Source organism: Talpa occidentalis, unplaced genomic scaffold, assembly GCF_014898055.3.
Source record: "Talpa occidentalis isolate TD23 unplaced genomic scaffold, MPIMG_talOcc4v2.1 talOcc4.15, whole genome shotgun sequence".
In the NCBI taxonomy this organism is placed as follows: Eukaryota; Metazoa; Chordata; class Mammalia; order Eulipotyphla; family Talpidae; genus Talpa; species Talpa occidentalis.
In genome coordinates this window covers 23,316,688-23,337,273 of record NW_023601543.1, presented here as the reverse complement: position 1 = coordinate 23,337,273, position 20,586 = coordinate 23,316,688, and the positions used below count along the sequence as shown (strand labels likewise).

Here is a 20,586-nt window from a genome sequence, read left to right as displayed (position 1 = left end):
CACAGTGGCTGGCAACAGCTTGGTAATGCTGAGATTTTAACCCCTGAGCTACAGGGAGGCCCCTGCTTTTGGAGTTTTAAAAAAGTAATCACAAGTTAATTTCGACCTATTGAAATGATTAGATTTGTTCTCCTTTTACATTAGGACAAGGCGATCAGCTCCAGTTTGGCCGTTGTGGATTTAATTGATGCCATCCAGCCAGGATGCATTAACTATGACCTTGTTAAAAGCGGCAATCTCACAGAAGACGACAAGCACAACAATGCCAAGTAAGGGTGCTGCATAATATCCTGGAACAAGCTCATGCTTTGCAGCCAGGCAGATCTGCATCCTCATTCAGACTCTGCCACTTAAGATGGTATCACCTGGGGGAAACCTCCTTGAACTTTAGATTCCTCATAAATAAAATGGGGCCAAGCAACTTGCCATAGGGTTTGGTAAAGATCACATTGCAAAATGTATACATTCGGTTAGTGGTTGCCTTTGTGGATTACAGAAATAATGTAGTGTATGTTTTCATCTTCTTTGGACCCCACATGGTCAAGATTCTTAACCCTCAGCAAAACACTCTGCCTTGAAAGTTTTCTACAGTTCAACGATACTGAGAACGTGAACGTGGAGGTGTTTCCCAATGGTTCCTTCCCTTCTTCACCAAATACCTGGACTATGACCTGTTGTCCTGGATAACCCATGAAAGCTTTACTAGTAAACACTCTAAATCAGTCATAGCAGTGCTTTATAGGATAGCTGAGAAGCATTACTACAAAACTGTGCAATTAGGCATAGCATTTCTTCCTTCCTTGAAAAAATATTCGTAGCCTTGAAGATTCAATATCCATAATTTAAGATAAAGATTAAATACCCATAATGTATAAAGAACTCTGGAAACTTCTCTTCCCAGAAACTAGATCATCTTTAAAGATTTCTAGTATAAAATACCTAGAAATGCCTCATATATCAACTGAAATGTACACCTGTGAATTTCCCTGGCTGGACACAGGAGGTCTTTCTTCCCTTCCTTTGTCTCCCCTTTCCATTCCTTGGGCCAGTCACTCTGTTCGTGTGCCGGGTAGGCTTGCTCCCTTACCTTGGGTGCTTGGAAGTAATCAGGCATTTAGCTGAGAAACTTGGATTTTGATTCTGGCCTAATTTTCCACCCCATATCTCTAAGATCATATGAGAGCATCTACTATCTGATTGCATACTCAGTGAGAATATCAACATTGATTGCATAGCCAATCTGGGTAATTTTTTACTTATTTTCATATCAAGTTGGTGCTGCAAGATTAATTCTCATTCACTATTGTAGAAAAGGAGTGAATAAATATTAATAGTCCCAAATAATAGGACTTAAAAACCTGGTGTCACTTAGCAGTGACATCAAAACCAAAATTATGAAAGTGAAATCTTTCCTTTTTGAACTTTCAAAATAAAGTTTTGCATCCCAGCCAAATGATTATATAAAGGGAAATAGTTTCCTTCACTGGCAAGAATTTCACCTTCATTTTTGTCTCCTCAAAAAATAGGTATGCAGTGTCAATGGCTAGAAGAATTGGAGCCAGGGTGTATGCGCTCCCTGAAGACCTTGTGGAAGTAAAGCCCAAGATGGTCATGACGGTGTTTGCATGCTTGATGGGCAGGGGAATGAAGAGAGTGTAAAATAACCAGTTGGAATAAAAGCAACCTTGCTCCAGGTGCATGATTAGCAGGTCAGCTATTTCCAGGTGAAGTGTTCATGACTTAAGGAACCTTTGGTCATTTAAAGGACTTTCAGTTTTGATTAACATGACTAGTTCAACATGAGAGATTTCAGAGGAAAGAATTTTTAAAACAATTCATCTTTCCCATACTCAGAGTTGGATTTGTCAGGCACACCTGAAACGTGCTCTTAGCCAAATCATTTATTCTCTCATCTTAGAGTGCCGCCCTTGACATCTCCCATTGCTGTACGTTATTTTTCTCTATGTATCTTTTCCCCTCTTAGAATGTCCACCTCTTGGGACTTGCTTAGATGATTGGATATGAATATCATTAGACAATAATTTTGCTTTCCATCCAGTGTGGTAGTTCTTAATTGAGAACTGTGCTCAGAGGGTATTTGGATATGAGTATCCTTTGTTTATCTTTATAGAACTGAAAATTTGTGGAACTGGCTGTGCAGAATGTAATAGAAGTTTTTCATATTCTTTTATTCTTAAAATCAGTATCTTTTTACAATATTCTTTCTACATGATCCTTTTTTGTACATTTAAGAATATTTTGATTACATTAAATAAGACTGCTGATTTTGCTACTTTTTTTAAGGGGGTCTTCAAGTAAGTAAAAAGTATACACTATAGGTAGAGGAAAAATGTACCTTAAAGTTGCATTGTCTCTCTCACACCCAAGCTGTAAACAATTGACGTATTTTGTCTTAAAACATTTGGTTTAATTATGCTTATTTGTGTTAAAACCTATACCATCAAACTCTCTCTTTAGATTTAAAATGCTGTTGAATCTGACACTTTTGAGGAGAGAGTGTGCTCGGAATTTAGGATACAGCAGGACAAGTATGCTAAGTGTACAATAAATTTTCTAATTTTACACCTAAGACAAGGAAATGTGGTCACTAAAATATAAAAATATATATGTAGGACTTAATATACTCTTGCTTTTGTCAAGCTGTTTGCTATAGTTTTCAAGATCATAGCGTTACTCTAACTCTGAAAAGTGAAGTAATCTGGTAGCAATGTATTCGTTGAAATAAAGTCATTTAAATAATAATTAGTCTCTTCATGCTTCTGTCCCTTAGTGCAATGCCAGTGATGTTTGCCAGGTTTTTTTCTCCAATATGCTAACTTATTCTGGTGTACTGTATAAATTATATTTGCTAAAATTAAGCTTTTGGAACTAAAATACAGGGACTGAATGGGATGAGTTTATCCTTTTGATTGCTGAATAATATTCCATTGATTTTACACTTTTATTTTGAAATGAGTACAGGTTGTCAAAAATATCTGTGCATATCTGTGCAATTGAATCACATATAGTGTCATGGAACAACTACCACAATTAAGGTGCCCTACTACCCCTGTGTAGCCACACCCCCACCCATCACCCTTAGCTCCAGTCTCTTTGTGGGTTATTACACCCTACTGATCTAGCCCTCAACCAATACCACGCTATCATCATTACTGTTGCTACATAATAATCTTTAATATCCAGTAAATTGATTCCTCCCACTTTTTTGTTTTGGCTATACTGACATTTTATTCATCTTTTGGGAAAATAGTTTCTAAAATTTTTTAAATCGAAAAACCCAACAAAGCAGACTGGTTCAACCACTTGTCTCCCTTGAGGCCTTACAACAGTGACAGCCAAAACAACGAAAGCCAGACCTGGTCCCAGAACCACATTCCAGGACTATAGGATCTTTCTCTCAGCCTTAAGGTGATGAGCACAAGGTGAACATACCCAGCAAGGCCATGAGAATTCAGAAAATCCTATCAATTTTTTGCTGACAGTGAGCCTGGCCACAAGTGACAGGTCTGCAATTCCTGAGAAGTTGGCTGTCCTCACTCCATGAAATTATAGTCACTGCAACATGTGTAGATGCCTCTTCAGAACCAACTCATGCCCTCTAGTTCACCAGGCTACCCACCCCGTATTCCTTCACTCAGTATTCTGTGCCGACTTACTCTGTGGTTCTGTTCTTACTACTGGAGGCCGACTTAACCTGCCCTGTAGGTCTTAATGTCAGTCTCCAACTTACCCACATTTTCTAGATTTCAGAGATTGTGACTCCTTGAGTTGATTCTGGAAGCAGCTTCTAACAATGCTTGAGACTGTGGAACCTTCCCCAGGAACAAGGCACCCAGCTCATGTTGAATCTAGACACCCTGGTAAATCTCATACTATCTACCCCATTCTGCAGGGTGAGCTCTGGATACACAAACCAGGAACCAGGTTACAAGATTCACCCACAAAATCCTTCCTTCAGTCTTTCCTGGAGCTCTCAGGTGCCAGAATAAATTAGAGCAACCTTGACTGGAGCCGTTCTCTGCCATCTTACTGGCCCCTCTTAGGCAGACAAAAAGTCAGGTTTTCCCACTGGATAATTCCTCTATTCATGAGCTCAATTCTGTTCTCTATCCCTCCAACAGGGATCAGAATCCCCAATATTAAATGCAGCTAACACAGCAAGGTTGAAATTACCATATTTGCAGGGCAGTGTGAAACAGTCCCATGGTTGGATAAATGCATGACAACTACTATACATAATGTCAACACAGTCCATGAAATTGATCAAGCTCTCAGTATATACTGCTCAGGTGCTCTTGGCCAGAGCTAGTTCATATATATATATATATATATATATATATATATATATATATGTAAAACACCAACAAGTTGAAGATTACAATCAATTACTAGGAAACAAATGATGCTTGTGAAAGATTTTATGTAAACCCACTAAGCACCAGATACAGGAAATTTCAGTAATTCATGAGGAATTTATCAGATTTTGTTCACTTTGCAAAATGTCCCTAAGTGAAAAATTTCCTCTTTTGACACTTTTTATTCAACATACTTCTTATGGATAGAGTGGTTTTCAATATTACATTTTCTGTTGAATCTTCTGTTGAAGTTTTTTTCCCCACTAACAATGTAATAGTTAATTGATTAAATAATATTGAGGCCTGAACAACAGGAATGAGATAAATTATTTTCCTTGAATTCTATGTTGTATATCTGGGACACAAGCAGTTACATAGTGTAACAATGCAAGTTTTTGTCAGGTAAGGTCACAAAGTCAGAAAAGAGTAAATTTTGACAATGGTGGATAGAATTTGTGCGGGCCGGGGATGATGGTGTCAGCAAACCGCAATGTGAAAGTGATGTTTTAGCTGGCAATTAGTTTCTTACAAGTTTGACTGTAGCAAAAAAGGCCAAATAGGTTGTTTTTTTTTTTTTTAATAAAAAATAAGACTTCTTACGGTTCAGATTTGATCTTATATGTTTCGAAATCTTATTTCAATCCTGTGCTATGCTCATTAGTTTATGGAAGGGGCTTTTGTAAGACTTCACAGCTTAGACTGTAAGTATATTTAAGACACATATTGAAATGTCATCATCAATTTCTGCTCTCAGTCCATTATCACTGATGAGAAAGAAAAATAACCCTTAACATAGAAGAGCTGACTTGCTTCCCAGAGCGTTACCTTGTTCTCCTGTGATTATAAACAACTTCACAGAACACCAGCATCTGACAAGGCTCTGAGATAGTGACCAAGGGAGACAAAAACAAGAGCACTGCCTAAGTACCTTTGAACACAGATTAAAAAAAGGTTATCCACGTTTCAGAGATGGACAAATAGCTCCCTCTCCTGGATAATGTGAAAAACTGCTGCAGCCTTTTCCAGGCTCCCCCAATTACAGCTTTAGTACCTATATAACCTAGGGTGGTTTTACAAATTTGCTTGTAAATATTTGTCTTTAGATACTTATTATTTATTACTTTGTCTCCTCTAACAAGTATTCTTGATATTTTTCTTTTCACAAATCCAGGTTCCAAATTCAGACAAGTAAAACGATTAAGATTCTTTTATACCCAATCATTCAGTTTCCTGCAATGGCTATAAGGGAATACAAAGATTTATTCTTAAGTCTTATAAGGGAGAGGAAAATTAAAAAATATTTATTCTGATATTTTTAATTAAAATGAAGCTGTTAGGAGTGCTTTTGTTTGCAAAGTCTAATAATGATGACAATAAAATTTACAACTCAAAATTTAACTTCCTTAGTTAATGATATATAAGTTAAATGTGCTAATTAAATTATCTCAATGATTAAATACATTTCAAGTTAAGCATATTCACATTTAAGCACAAAGACTGATGCAATGCAGGGGACTGTGGTGATGGTGCCTGGTACATTGGTGAAGGAAATTCTATGGGGACTATACTGGGGGGGAGGGGGAAGCAAACATTGTTTAAAAATGAACAATGATGTAAAAAATATTAAAAAAAAAATTTAAAAAAGACTGATGCAATGACTGTCAGCCCCAAATTTTCCAATATTCTGGATTCACAAAACACTTTTCTTTTTTGTTCAATATATTTCTGGATAGGCATTGGGGGCACTGTTTCCATTACACAGGATTCATAGGGGACTTATTACTTAGATCCAATAACCAACACGTATCTATTTTGCAATGTGGAGACCTGCGTTTACACTTCCTGTGCCAGCCGGGTAGGGAAGGAGTATGGTGGTGTCTAGCAGCATTCCCAAATGTACTGGGGGTCTGGTCTGTGTTTGTGCCACCAATGAATTCTTTCCTCTCTGAGTACAAGATATGACACCTGGTAGTCAGCGTACTCTCAGGCATTCCACAAGATCAGTACCAGACCCAAGAGGAGTGTGGTAGTGGTGGTGGGGCAACATAGTCTGGCGTGCCTTCTCTGTCTTTCCCCTTACTGGGAGTCTTGGCCCTAGCTTCTCTTGTAAGGACTTCATCTCAATCAAAGATGGTGCCTCCCCACCATTTCTGCTTTCACCTCCCCAGGATCTCTGTCTGGGCCAACAGCCCTGTGTCCATGTCACCACTCCAGCCCGCCCACCATACTGCAGCCTCCAGTAACCTTACTCCACACACCTCCTGTCCAACAGAGTGTGAATCTCCTCCATGTCCTCTCTGGTGCAGTCTTCATGGTTCTCTGAGTTGTAAGGGTTGCTTCAGCCCCACCCTAAGCCATAAGATACTCTTAGTATGTAATCCTGGTTAATTGCTAGATGTTCCTCCAGGGAACAAAGCAAGAACACTCTTTTATCACCAAATTGGTGATGTCATCTCTTGTCCAGAGTATTAAATAAAACTCTACAACCATTGTCAAATTAGGGGACTAAGGAACTCACCTTCAACAAAAGCAACAGGAGACGCTGAAGGATACTCCAAGTACAGGCTACATTCTATGCAAGTAGTTTCTAAGGAAAAATTGTGGCAATGGTGGAAATCAGGAGATCAATGACTAATGTTCTGCAGGTTAACTTCATCTACCATTGGCCAAAAGGGGAGACTGAGAAGGAGAGTTGTGCCCTGACACCCAGGAGTTAGCCTTGGCACTCTTAGCTTAGCCTCACTGTGGCTAAGCGCTGACCCTGTACTCACAAATAAGCCTTGGTGTTCTCCTGCTCAACATGGATAATTTCTCAGAATAGCAACATCCAGCAAGACCACTTTGTGAGAGCATTGGGCCAGGGCAAAAACAAGGTCATTCTGTAATCATATCTGACCACAGAAAACCATAAACATTCTCCAAACCACAGAAATGACCTATGTTCTCTCAACACAAAACCTGGCTAAGATAGTGTGTTAGAGTTTGGTTCTTCAGGGAAACAAAACCAATAAAAACTGCCTGTGTGTGTACATGGACCTATACGTATACATATGAATTTGGAAAAAATCAGCTCACGTGACTGTGGAAGCTGGGAAATTCTACAGCTCACTGTCTTTGCCGGAGACCCGGGAAAGCCCGGGTATAGTTTTAGTATGAGCCCAAAAGCCTGGAACTGGAGCACCAGTGGTCTAAGTCCAGTCTGAGGGAAGGAGAAGACTGATGGCCAGAGTGTGAAAATTCTTCCTTCCTCAGAGGCTTTCTTGTTCTATACAGGCCTTCACCCGAGTGAATGAAGTCCACTCACACTGAGGAGGGTAATCTGCCTTACTCAGCCTGTTAACAAAATGCTCATCTCTTCTAGAAACACTTTCACAGACATACCCAGAAGAAACACAGATTGGAATACACATGTTTGTGCATCCTGCAGCCCAGGGACTACTGCTTTTCTTTTTTTTAAAGATTTATTTATTTATGCATACAAGAACAGGGGTACAGGCCAGAGGTGTGGGGGATGAGAGGATTCACTAGAGACAGAGTGGGGAACAGAACAGGTGGATTGACTGAAATACACTGCTGAGGGGAACATGTGCCATCTGGGTAGCTCCCTGGCCTGCAGGGGATCTGCGGGATAGCTTCATAGTGCTGTGTTTAACTTCTTGCGCCACCAGGGAGACCCTACTGCTTTTCTTTAACTGACAGTAAACTTAACCTTATTATATCCTTGCCTCCTCCTAGGAAGATTTAGATTCCTGTGATTGAATTAACCCTGCTTCCTGAAAGAATCTTCTGCACTATTTTCTACTTACAGCATTTTGGAGACTAAATGTGTGGGAACTTTTCACACCAAGCAAGTTGTTTTTTTTTTTAAGATTTATACATTTATGCATAAAAGAACAGGGGTAAAGGCCAGAGGTGTGGGGGGTGAGAGGATTCACCAGAGACAGAGCGGGGAGCAGAACAGGCAGATCTACTGAAATACACTGCTGAGGGGAGCAGCGGGTGAGGCAGGAGAGGTCTGCTGTGCCATGTGGGTTGCTCCCTAGATTGTAGGGGGATTGAACTTGTGCTGCAGAGGCTGCGAACAACTTCATAGGTTGAGTCCCAACCCGTTGTACCACCAGGGAGGCCCACCAAGCAAGTTTTCATTTCTCTGCAGACACCAATTGGGTGTTCAACAATTCAATTCAATTCAATTCTGACACTAATTATCCAGAATCAGCAAAGGCTCCACAAGTTAAGTGCTCAATCTCACAAAACTGTCCCTAATTCATTCAGCACTAGTCATAAGCCCCAAGTTGCCACCAATATAGTTCTTTTTTCCACAGTGTCTGTGAAAGGTTTGGCGTGGTAAAGAAAAGGAGAGCCAGGCCAAATTGCTCAAAGGAAGGGAAAATTATTGCGCCCCGGGCGGACCCAAGGTGGGGGTCAGTGAAGCCGCGCATGTTGTCAGGGGGATGCAGGCTTTTATAGAGTGAGGAGAGGTCAGGTGGGAAACTGGGTTCCTATGGCGGGAAAAAGTTTATGGGGGGGGGAGGGAGTCTCTTTGTTTGTGAAAAGATTTGTAGGGAGGGGGAAGATTCATTGTCTGAATTCTCTAGGCAGGCTTCAGCATTCCTGTTCCCAGGCGGGCTACCTGGTGGGTTTTTGCATTCCGGCCTCCTGCATGGACCTTTCAGTCTGCAATATTTTATATTCTCACCAGCAGTGTATGAGGGTTCCAGTTTCTTCATGTCTTTATCACACTTATTTTTCCATTCTTTTATTATATCTGTCCTGGTAGGTGTGATGTGGTGTCGACTTTGGTTTTGATTTTTATTTCCCTAATGATTAAAGATGTTGAGAATCTTTTTCATGTGCATAGTAACCATTTACATAGAGAGGACAAAGGATTTGCAACCCCCACCTCATAGGCAAAACCATGTGTACCTAGCACAATGAGTAAGCATGGAATCTGTATCTGCCCAGGGAATGGGGACAGAAAAAAAGGTTTTGATTTGGGTCTCTACATGGGGAAGTGGGCATTATCTCCTGGGAGAAGGACAAGGAAAATCCAGGGAAGGAGGAGGTGGAAGCTCTTTCACTTTCAGTTCTCTACAAGGTGGGGAAATTGTGGCAGAGCATTAACACCTCTCTTCACCCCTTCAGAGTTGAGGGTAACTGGGTTTTGTAAGATTTCCCGTGAATTTCCTGAAATGCAAAAAAGGCAGCTGCCAGGCCAGGATTAAGCACCTCAGGGTCCTCATTGTCCTTTTGCCTCCAGCCCTGGAAATTCCCACCCACCTTGGCCCAAACAGCTAGGGAATAAATGGGTGAGAATAGAGGGCTGGGTTTCTGAGTTTGAGTCCAAACTAGGAGTAGCCAATTAGCAAGTGGTCTTGAGGGGCTTGAGCTAGCACTGCTCCAAAGTAGGGAAATGGAATGCCAGCACGAAATTCTGTGGAGTTGAGGGGTGGGGATGGGCCTCACCAGGCCGGATGTGTTTACTCTGGGGTTCACGCAGAGTCCAAGGATTTCTTTCAAGTGTTCCTTTTAATGGTGGTCACGCTGTGGGGGTGGATCTGAGCACTGGTGATTTCAGTTATCGAAACACATAGTCAAGGTTTTTTCCTTAAAATATAATGAAACAAGAATTAAATTTCTCAATGGAAATACAAAGAGCAAACAAAAATATCTTCCAAGTCAATTGTTTAATAACCAAATAGCTGGGTGTTGTCCTCAGGTCTTAGGAGATCCTTAGACTATTGTTTTTAAAGGATCTTTATTTGTAGATGTGATACATATATACAATGGAATACTACACAGCGATCATAAAAGATAAACTCATGCCCTTTGCAGCAAAATAAATCATAAAGAAAAAGAAAAAGATAGCATGGTCTCACTTATAGGTGGAATACAGGGAATCTGAACAAAGGGGCAGGAGAAAGCCAAAATTTGCAAGCTGACCATAGATCTGAGGTATACAGCAGGGGAGAGGGATACAGCAGGGGAGAGGGAAGAAGAGGGGTCAAAACAAGGTTGGGGAGAGCCCAGGGGACTATGGTGATGGTTCAGGGGTGCTATGGTGGTGGGAGGAATACGGTGACTACACCTGAAGGGAGAAATCAAAGACTGTACAAAAATGAACAACAAAGTAAGAAAAAAAATAAATTTAATTATAATAAAAAAGAAAGAAAAAGGGTCTTTATTTGCATCTCTCCCACTTCCCATCCCCCATAGGGAACAACCTGCTGGGACGATCCAAGCCCTGGTTTAACATCTCTTATCTCTGAGAGGTGGCTTTGCCTTACCTGCTCTTTTCCTTTTCGTCTTTATGCACAAGCTACTAGTGTCTCCATTTTGCAAGTGGAGTGTTTTCTTTTTTTCAATAGAAGAGATAAAGGAAGGCTCTGCTCAAGCCGGAGAAGCCTGTGGTCATTGTGACTTTCACACCCAGCACGTCCTAGATGGTGTGGATGCCACCTGCAGCAGCCCAGAGAAAAACCATCTAAGAGGCATACTTCAAGTTTCATAACCACGGGCATGTGAATGCTGGAAATCTATCATTTGAAAATGCACTTTAAAAAAAAGTATTTATTTATGCATACAAGAGCTGGGGTACAGGCCATAGATGTGGGGGGTGAGAGGATTCACCAGAGACAGAGTAGGGAGCAGAACAGGCAGACTGAAGAAATACACTGCTGAGGGGAGCAACGGGCCGCAGGAGAGGTCTGCAAGCCATGTGGGTTGCTCCCTGTTCGGCGGGGATCGAACTCGTGCTGCAGAGGCTGCGGATTGTTTCATAGATTATGTCTTAACCCCTTGCGCCACCATGGAGTCCCCAAAGTGCACTTTTTTTACACTCGACTTTCCCTCTAGTTTTGCGTCTGTCCAACGGTAGGTTTTCCTTTATTTTATTTTTTCACCTTGGCCCTTTGCATTTTACCCCCCCGCAGGGACCCGACGAAAGGGGTAAATCGGTCCTCCGGAGCAAATGGCCACCGAGGGCGTGTTTACCCACTGACGTCCCGAAGGCCAGGCGTCCCAGCCCCTTCTGGCCCCTGAAACCAGCCCGGGAAATCCCACTCCTCCCCTGGGCGGGGCCAGCACCGGGCACACTGGATTTCTCCTGCCCATTGTACCTCTGGATTCTTTCAGCCCTCACCCCGCGGCCTGGAAGGAGGGCGAGGAGCGGAAGCGATGGCGACCGCCCCGGCTGCCTACCCGAGGGCCGGGAGCGGGGTGGTGAGGGCCGGAGGTCGAGCCGCCGCGGCTTCCCAGCGGGCGCGCAGCTTCAGCCAGGTGGGTCCCCTCCCTTGCCTTCCTTCTTGGCCTTTCTTTTCCTGGACGCGGCCTTGGGGATCCTTTCTGGCCGGGAGGACCGTCCCCGCCCTCCTGCGCGGGGAGCCCGCGTGCTCCCTGGCCACGATGGCCGCAGCCCGGTGCGCTGGGGCGTCTGGCCTGTACTCGGGGACCCGCGGGCCGGGCGGGCCGCGTGGGCGCCGCGACTGTCCCGCTGCGGAGTCTGCGGTCGGGAGCGGAGGGAGAGCCTCGGAGCTGAGCCCTCAGGCCGGCTGGGATGGGCCTGGGGCTTTCCTGTGGATGGCGCTTGGCGCCGGCGGGAGGAGGGCGGGGCGGGGCGGGGCGGGGCGGCGGAGGGGGGGCACCTTCTCCCCGCTCCCTTTCCTCGTGCGCGCTGTGGCGGCTGCTGGGTAGGTGGGTGGATTCGCATTGAGTGCGTCGCTGCTGGGAGCTGGACCCCCGGAACGGTATCCCTACAGAAGTAACATTTCCTTGAATGGGATTTTGACCTAAAAGCACTAAAGCTCCATTTCCACATGTGCCTTTAACTACCTGTAAAAACCAGCCCCCACTTTTCAGGGGCTTTCCCCAAGTGGTGAAAATACTGGTAGGCTACGTTCTCACCGACAGCCATATCTGGTTTTATTGCTCTTTGCAGATGGCGCGCTTTTTGCAAATGGAAGGTTTGCAGCATCCTGCTGGAACAAAGTCAGTGGCATTTTCCCACCAGCATTGCTCAGTTCGTTTTTGAGCAATAAAGTATTTTTATTAAGGTACGTACCTTTTTTAGACATAATATTATTGCACACTTTAGACCACAGTATAATGTAAACATAATTTGATAGGCATTGAGAAGCCAAAAAAAATTTGTGCGACGCGCTTTGTTTCAGGACTCTGGAACGGAGCTCAGGATCTCCAAGTGTGCCTGTATTTATTATAGTGTGGGTTAGGGTCTGAAAGAAGGACGCCTTTTACTGATGAAACAATGGAGCCTTTTAAGAGAATAATTTCGGGTTATCAAAGATCAAAAATGTTTGTAGTAATGATGTCGATTTGGAGTGTTGCTGGGTTCAGAGAATGGGGTCCTTAGGTTACCTCGGAGAAAAGTTTCATCAGCGCTCCCCTTTCAGTGGCCCACGGTGAGTACCCACGAGGAAGAGTTGTTTACTTATATATTGTTTACTTATATATTGGATATAGTTGTTTACTATATCCAAAAGGGCAAGTTTGTTATTTAAAAAATGAAAGAAGGGCCTCCCCGGTGGCGCAGCGGTTGAGCGCTGGGTTGCGAAGCTGCCCGTGACCTCTGCGGCGCCGGTTCCATCCCCGGCTGCTCCCCGGCCACCGGAGGAGGGTCCCGCATGGCGCGCAGACCTCTCCTGCCGCCCGCTGCTCCCCTCAGCAGTGTACTTGGGTCCTTCTGCCTGCTCTGCTCCCCGCTCTGGCTCTGGTGAATTCTCTCACCCTCTCGCGCTTCTAACCGTACCCAGTGCTTGTACAAATAAATAAATACATAAATAAACCTTTAAAAATAAATAAATAATAAAAAATGAAAGAAAAGGACACTTGCACAGACATAGACCGGCCGGAGAGCTGCATCTTGCCCGTGCAAAAACTACTGATACGTGTTCTTTTTGGAAGGGGTTCATTCCTTTGTGGAGTTGTTATCTATTGTTAAATTAATTACTTCTACTGTGTGACTTGGTTCATTTGTAAGACTGATGATTCTCTCCAATGACCCTTCATCTCCATTTCCCCACCCCTGCTCTGTGCCTCCACCTACTTTCTATAGCAGTCTGATGCTTGCTACAGCAGTAGGGGTCTAAGGATTTTTCCATTTCCATAGCTGGTCTAACAACTATGTTAATCATCTCTACCCCCACCTCCAGTTTCTGGGTCTTGAGACGCCTCCATCCTAAGTTTTCACTTCTTCCTCAGTAATAATACACAATACGAATAAGGTGAACACATTTATATATAGACAGTAAAGTCCCAAAAGGAAATAAAGCAATTTTTGCTAGTTATTTTAGACAACATTTTAAGGGTGTGCACACACAATACACCTAACCTATTTCTTATTACTAAGAGGCAAACGTTTAGCCTTATTTTCAAAACTTAAAGCTCAAATAACTTCTGCAGAGAATATATGATGGCATGAGAGGATAATCAAGAGAGAAGGGCTAGTGATTTTCACTAGGACACTGCACCACCGTTTATAGTGGCATTATAACCATTTCATGGATAAAGGAGACTTGGGGCCACTTGACACACTAGAGACAAGAGAAATAAGGGCGCCAGTATGTAAGAATTGCCGTAGCAGTGCAGTTTTTGTCTTTTCCCTTTTATTGTTAGTGAGCAAAGCGAGGGGCACCCCTAAACCCCCAATACTTCATACTCTAAATGGCTTCTGCCATCCACTATATAAAGACATACTCTAGTGCATAAGAACTTCAATAAAAAAAAATTAGTGTGCAATAGAGAGAAAAGAAAGAATATAGTTAATATACTTTACTCATGAAATACCCAACGTTACCCATCTCCTCATGGGTAAATTCCCAGCCAAACAGGGTTGTCCAGACAGACTGCTGAAGCCGGAAAGCCTTCCACAAGTCCAAGGCACCTTATGGTGGGAACCAATAGGAAAGGGGCAGAAGGGTCCAGACACGTCTGGAAGGAAAAGAGCAAAATCACCTCTGAGAATAACTCATATTAAAGACTGGAAACAGTAAGTGTTAGCCAGGGTGTGAAGAAAAGGATCTTCCGTTCATAATATTTCTTTTGTTTTGTTTTGTTTTAAGATTTATTTATTTATGCATACAAGAGCTGGGGTACAGGCCAGAGATGCTGGGGATGAGAGGATTCACCAGAGACAGAGTGGGGAACAGAACAAACAGATTGACTGCAATACACTGCTGAGGAGAGCAGCAGGCTACATAGGAGAGGTCTGCTGTGCCATGTGGGTAGCTTCCTGGACGGCTGGGAATAGAACTTGTGCTTAAAAAAAAAAAAAAAAAAAAAAAAGGACTTGCGCTGCAAAGGCTGCGGATTGCTTCATAGTGTGGTGCTTAACCCTTTGAGCCGCCAGGGAGGCCCTTCTTTTTTTTTTTTTTAAAGATTTATTTATTCACGCATACAAGAACCAGGCTACAGGCCAGAAGTTCGGGAAGGTGAGAGGATTCACCAGAGACAGAGTGGGGAACAGAACAGGCAGATTGACCAAAGTACACTGCTGAGAGGAGCAGGGGGCGAGACAGGAGAGGTCTGCTATGCAATGTTAGCTCCCTGGCTGGGGATTGAACTTCAGTGTCTGTGGCTAGGTTCATAGTGCTGAGACTTAACCCCTTGCGCCACCAGGGAGGCCCTCTAATATTTTTAAATTTTGAGCCATACTCCCCTGAATGTTGAATTTTTGAGCACTGCGTAGGTAATAGTGGGATATAAGAATTTATAAGTCAATGTTTCCCCTCTTTCATGCAGTGTTTAGAGATCACTGAGGTGTTAAAAAAAACACCCTCACTCAATGAGGGGTGCTAATATTCAGAATACACCTTTATGACACTTATCAGATTCTAAACATTTTAATAGTTAATATTAAGTGGGATGATATCTGAGACTAGGTCCTGACCAACATGACTTGTCTTATCCCGAAGCTTTGAGTCAGGTGGTCTTAGTGTACCCTTTTGACAAAAGCTAACACCGAGTCTTAATAAAGATAGACCACTTGTTTGAGGTCCCAGGAGTTTTTCAAAAAGGAAGAACTTGAAGTCAACTGGAAATCAGGGAATAGAAGCTTAATTAACTATTAGTGGACAACAGACTTTAGGTGAGTTCATTCAGAAGACGATGAACATCTCAATTAACTGAGAGAGTATGAGCACCCTTGCCATGACATAACAGGACGGGCCTAAGAAAAATGCAGAGCAGGGCCTCCCTGGTGGCGCAAGGGGTTAAGCACCACACTATGAAGCAATCCGCAGCCTCTGTAGCACGAGTTCAATCCCCGGCTGGCCAGGGAGCAACTTAAATGGCGAGGCAGATCTCTCCATCTCACCCACTGCTCCTCTCAGCAGTGTATTTCGGTCAGTCTGCCTGTTCTGTTCCCCACTCTGTCTCTGGTGAATCCTCTCACCCTTCCCATCTCTGGCATGTCCTCCAGCTCTTGTATGCATAAATAAATAAATCTTAAAAAAAAAAAAAAAAAAAAATGCAGAGCATATACCCAGACATTATTAAAGGTGATCAAAAGAAAAGAAACTATATGTTTGTATTATCATTCACATAGCAATAAAAGGGATAAATTTAATAGAATAATAAAAGGTAAAACTATCTCCTTTATTGATATAAATGATTAATCATTTTCTTCTTGGGTTTCCATTGATACTCATTTAATAGACAGATCCTGCATTGGAAATTGAAACTAAGTAAAATATAATGTTTGTTTTTTTTTTTTAATTATGAAGATTTTTTTTTTTAAGATTGATTTATTTATTTATACACGCACTGGGTACACTCAGAAGCGCGGGAGGGCGAGAGAACTCACCAGAGCCAGAGCGGGGAGCAGAGCAGGCAGAAGGACCGAAGCACACTGCTGAGGGGAGCAGCGGGCGGCAGGAGAGGTCTGCGCGCCATGTGGGACCCTCCTCCAGTGGCCGGGGAGCAGCCGGGGATCGAACCGGCGCTGCAGAGGCAGCGGGCAGCTTCGCAACCCAGCGCTCAACCGCTGCGCCACCGGGGAGGCCCTAAGTAAAATACAATGTTTTAAAAGAGGTTGGATTAAAAGGTGGAGGGACAGGTTTGCTGAGAGGGGCCTGCATGGTTGCAGGTGGGGCCTTGAGGAGAGCAGCCACCACTGAGGAAGGTCAGTGAAGAGAAGCCCCTGCAGGCACAGGTCACAGGCAGGCAGGAGGCCACTGTCCTGCACAGGGAGAGAGTTGGTGCAAAGATGCACCTGCATAGTCACAGGTGGGCAGAGGGACTGCTGCCAGTGCTAGGGTTTTTAAGGAGCAGGCATTGCCTTTTGGTCAAGAAGGCAGGCTAAGAGGACCCAACAGAGAGGCTCAGCTTTTCGGGGCCTTAGAAGTAGAATTGAGCATTGCAAGTTGTCAAATTGGTGAGCAGCCATGTTTGAGTTGGGTTGTAACTGGGTTGGCATTTTTTTCCTCAGTGGAGGGTGGAGGGAGAGGATGGTGAATAGGGAAGGCTGGCATTTTGGTGCAATTCTGCCACCCAGCGGATCTCGTTTGCCAATCCTGTGAGCCTTAATACCGTGCCTTCCAAGAGAAGAATAAATAATGACCGTGAAGTTTAGAGTCCCAGGCAGGACAAAAGAGTCAGGTCCTTCTACTACTCACTCCTGCCAAGGTCCAGGCTCCTCTTGGCATGGAGAAGCACGAGCCCACACTGGGACGGGCCCTGGAAGTGCTAGAGACAAGCACAGGCCAAGGCACACAGTCTGTCTAGGTCAGGAAACCTGGGCTGTGAGCCTGGTAGCCACCATCTTGGTTGGGGAAGTGGAAGCTGCTTTGAAGGCACACCAAAGGGGCCTCACACCCCTGTCCCTGGGAGCAAGGGCAAACTTCTTGTCATTGTACTATAATCAGATCTTTAAATATGGTTATTTTAAAATGTTTATTCATTTACAGAGGGTGTTCCTTAAAATGCTTTGTGTTCAGAGATATTAACAGAAAAAGACTTTGATACTCTAGAAATACAAGTTTATCATGAAACTGAATAGATAATATAAAACCTTATGAAGAGAACAAAAACTGGAGTTATGGAAGTTGCTAATGAGAAATCAAGGTTAAGATGGAACTGAATCGACTATTGTGAACTTTTTGTTTGAAATATTTGTTTTATATTTGCTTTTTCCAAATTTATGAAAACTTTTTGTTTTAAGCAATGACCTGCAGCCATCTGATAAATTACCACTTTAGTGAGCTGAACAGAAATGTTCTGCTTTTTCTCTCTCCTTGACACGCTCAGAATATAAAAACTTTGACGTGTTCTTATTTCTCATGACAGTGTATTTGTGTAAACCCAATGACTTTTTTCTTTCTGTAATAAATTATTGGAAACATGGTTGTACCACTAAGATTTCATTTGAATGTCCTTTTTATACCAGACTACTTTCAGGAACTAGATTGATCTCGCATGGCTAACAAGGAGAAAACAGACTGACACCTTACTGGCAGGGCTCCAGAAGGTCTGCAAAGAAATAGGGTAAGAAAACACCCTGGGACATTTTGGGGATTTGAGAAGAATTTACTCAAAGATAAAGGTTTTGCAGGTGGTATCTAGGGTAAGAATACCTTTCCATAACTCCTGAACTTTGAGAGACTACTCATTTAAGAGATCAACTTAAAACTCATTATGAAAAGTTATAACAAAATAAAAATGCTTATGGCTGTGCGTGCTTATGGCTGTTCTTACCAGGCTTATGCACAAAGCAGGCCAGGTTCATTGGAAACAGACTTAATTTGCAAAGAAGTTAATGTGCTTACTTTGTTGAGTTTGGGTGAAAGTGGAGAGAAAATATTTCAGTATCATTTTGTGTGGATGTCAGAATCTAGACCTCTTAACCATTTTTATTTTAAATTTTTTTCATTTTTTAATTCATTTTTTATTTTTAAATTTTTTTTAGATTTATTTATTTATTTATACAAGAACTGGGGTACAGGTCAGAAGCGTGGGAGGGTGAGAGAATTCACCGGAGCCAGAGTGGGGAGCAGAACAGGCAGACGGACTGAGGACACTGCTGAGGGGAGCAGAGGGCAAGGCAGGAGAGTTCTGCTGCTCCATGTGGGGTTCTCCCTGGCCAGTCGGGAATTGAACCGTTGCTTCAGAGACTGCGGACCGCTTCGCAGTGCGGTGCTCAACTGCTGCGCCACCGGGGAGGCCCTATTTTAAAATTTTTTTATTATCTTTATTTTTAATTTTAAACTTGTGAACTTGAACTGGACTGGAAACTGAATTTTCTAATATCTAGCTATGACTTTGCAAACTAATTTAAATTTAAAAATTTTAAATTTTAAATTTTAAAATTTAAAATTTAAAATTTAAATTTAAAATTTAAAAATTTAAAATTCCCCACTCTGGCTCTGGTGAATTCTCTCACCCTCCCACGCTTCTGACCTGTACCCTAGTTCTTGTATAAATAAATAAATAAATCTAAAAAAAAAAAAAAATTAAAAATAAAAAATGAATTAAAAATGAAAAAAATTGGGGCCTCCCTGGTGGCGCAGCGGTTGAGCGCTGGGTTGCGAAGCTGCCCGTGACCTCTGCGGCGCCGGTTCGATCCCCGGCTGCTCCCCGGCCACCGGAGGAGGGTCCCACATGGCGCGCAGACCTCTCCTGCCGCCCGCTGCTCCCCTCAGCAGTGTACTTCGGTCCTTCTGCCTGCTCTGCTCCCCGCTCTGGCTCTGGTGAATTCTCTCACCCTCCCGCGCTTCTGACTGTACCCAGTGCATGTATAAACAAAACGAACAAACAAACAAACAAATAAATAAATAAAAACATGCCTCTAAAAAAAAAAAAATAAATAAATAAATTTAAAAAAAAAAAAAAAAAAATTGAAAAATTTAAATTTAAAAATTTAAAAATTTAAAAATCTAATTTCCACTTTTTCTCCCAGTCTTTTTCTACTCGGATTAATTAAAATCCTGATATTTTTCTGAAACTGTGAAAGCGGGAGATGGTGAACTTAATTTAAAGATCAGAGAGATTATCACAATGCCTGCACATGGGCAATCTTCTGAGTAAGGGCTATGTTCTAAATGCCAGTTGACATCAGAGACACTCATCAGAGCCTTTTCCCTACAATTTACAACCATTGAATTTTCCACATGAATACTATAAAATTTTGGTTTTGTCTTCAACTAATCTGTCTGATGTTAATTTATTCTTCTGTTTAGACTCAGAGGAATCCAGATGGGATGGGGGAAATTTCCCCTGGACCACAACAGTATGATTGGGTTTTATTCCAGAGGATTCTCTAAGACTTGCTTATTCATAACACCCTTCACTAATTACTACATGATTTCTGAAAAATTACTAGCATTGCTTTTCACATTGTGCTTTGTTCAGAAATTTGGGTTGATTCAAGAGCTGGTGTGGGGCCTTCCTGGTGGCGCAAGGGGTTAATAGTGCACTGTAAAGCTATCTGCAACTACTGCAGCACAAGTTCGATCCCCTACCAGGGAGGTAACCCACATGGCGCAGCAGACCTCTCCTGTCTCGCCCGCTGCTCCCCTCAGCAGTGTATTTCAGTAGATCTGCCTGTTCTGTTCCCACTCTTGTCTCTGGTGAATCCTCTCCACCCCCTCCACCTGCACTTCTGGCCTGTACCCCAGCTCTTGGATGCGTAAATAAATAAATCTTTTTTTAAACAAAAAAGAGCTGGTGTGAATAGTATCCCACAAACATTATTTAAGGTCTGTGCAGAGCAGGTGGCCCCCTGCTAACCAGCACTATTGTTCCACACTGAGTGAAGGATGTTGGTCTTTCTCATTGCAGAGGAGGCAGTGGAAGGAGAGGAAAGGAATGAGAAGAAATGAAAGCGGGGACCTTTGACACCTAGGTGCTGATGATCTGGGTGAGTGAGCGCTCTCTTTTCCACAAGAGTGGAAAAAAAGAAGAGATCTCAACGTTAATTCCTAGTGTGAGGATGATCATGTCGTATTCTTGAATTTTTTGCTGTTCTAGAAAAGTCAGGCCCTGACTGTGAGCTAGAATAAGTAGGTGCATGAATGTGTGTCTAAATACTCTGTGTACATTGCCTAAGTGATCAGTGCATGGAGTTTGAGCTCAGCTCTGCAGAACTAGGGAGATTAGAAATGATTTGGGCCTGGCTGGGTAAGGGATTTCCTATCTCTGGTGTTAATTCCAATGGGAGATGTTAAGTAATTGAGCTTGGACCAGGCCAGTTGATGGTTTG

The 20,586-nt window shown here is 42.9% G+C and overlaps 1 protein-coding gene and 1 long non-coding RNA gene across 4 annotated transcripts in view; both read left to right on the top strand.

The window, feature by feature from the left end:
- The window catches only part of PLS3 (plastin 3), a 79,807-nt gene extending 76,897 nt beyond the window's left edge, over positions 1–2,910 (top strand). For all 3 annotated transcript variants that reach the window (XM_037512046.2, XM_037512048.2, XM_037512047.2), the window contains exons 16-17: positions 145–269; positions 1,527–2,910. In XM_037512046.2, coding sequence (XP_037367943.1) covers positions 145–269; positions 1,527–1,659 — 258 coding nt within the window. In that variant the 3' untranslated portion in view covers positions 1,660–2,910. The remainder of the gene's footprint in view (positions 1–144; positions 270–1,526) is intronic.
- Positions 2,911–11,508: 8,598 nt separating this feature from the next.
- Positions 11,509–20,586, top strand: part of LOC119245948 (uncharacterized) — a 116,229-nt gene continuing 107,151 nt past the window's right edge. Inside the window, exons 1-4 of the long non-coding RNA XR_008551982.1 lie at positions 11,509–11,654; positions 12,313–12,427; positions 17,776–17,873; positions 20,166–20,244. This is a non-coding gene — a long non-coding RNA (uncharacterized LOC119245948). The remainder of the gene's footprint in view (positions 11,655–12,312; positions 12,428–17,775; positions 17,874–20,165; positions 20,245–20,586) is intronic.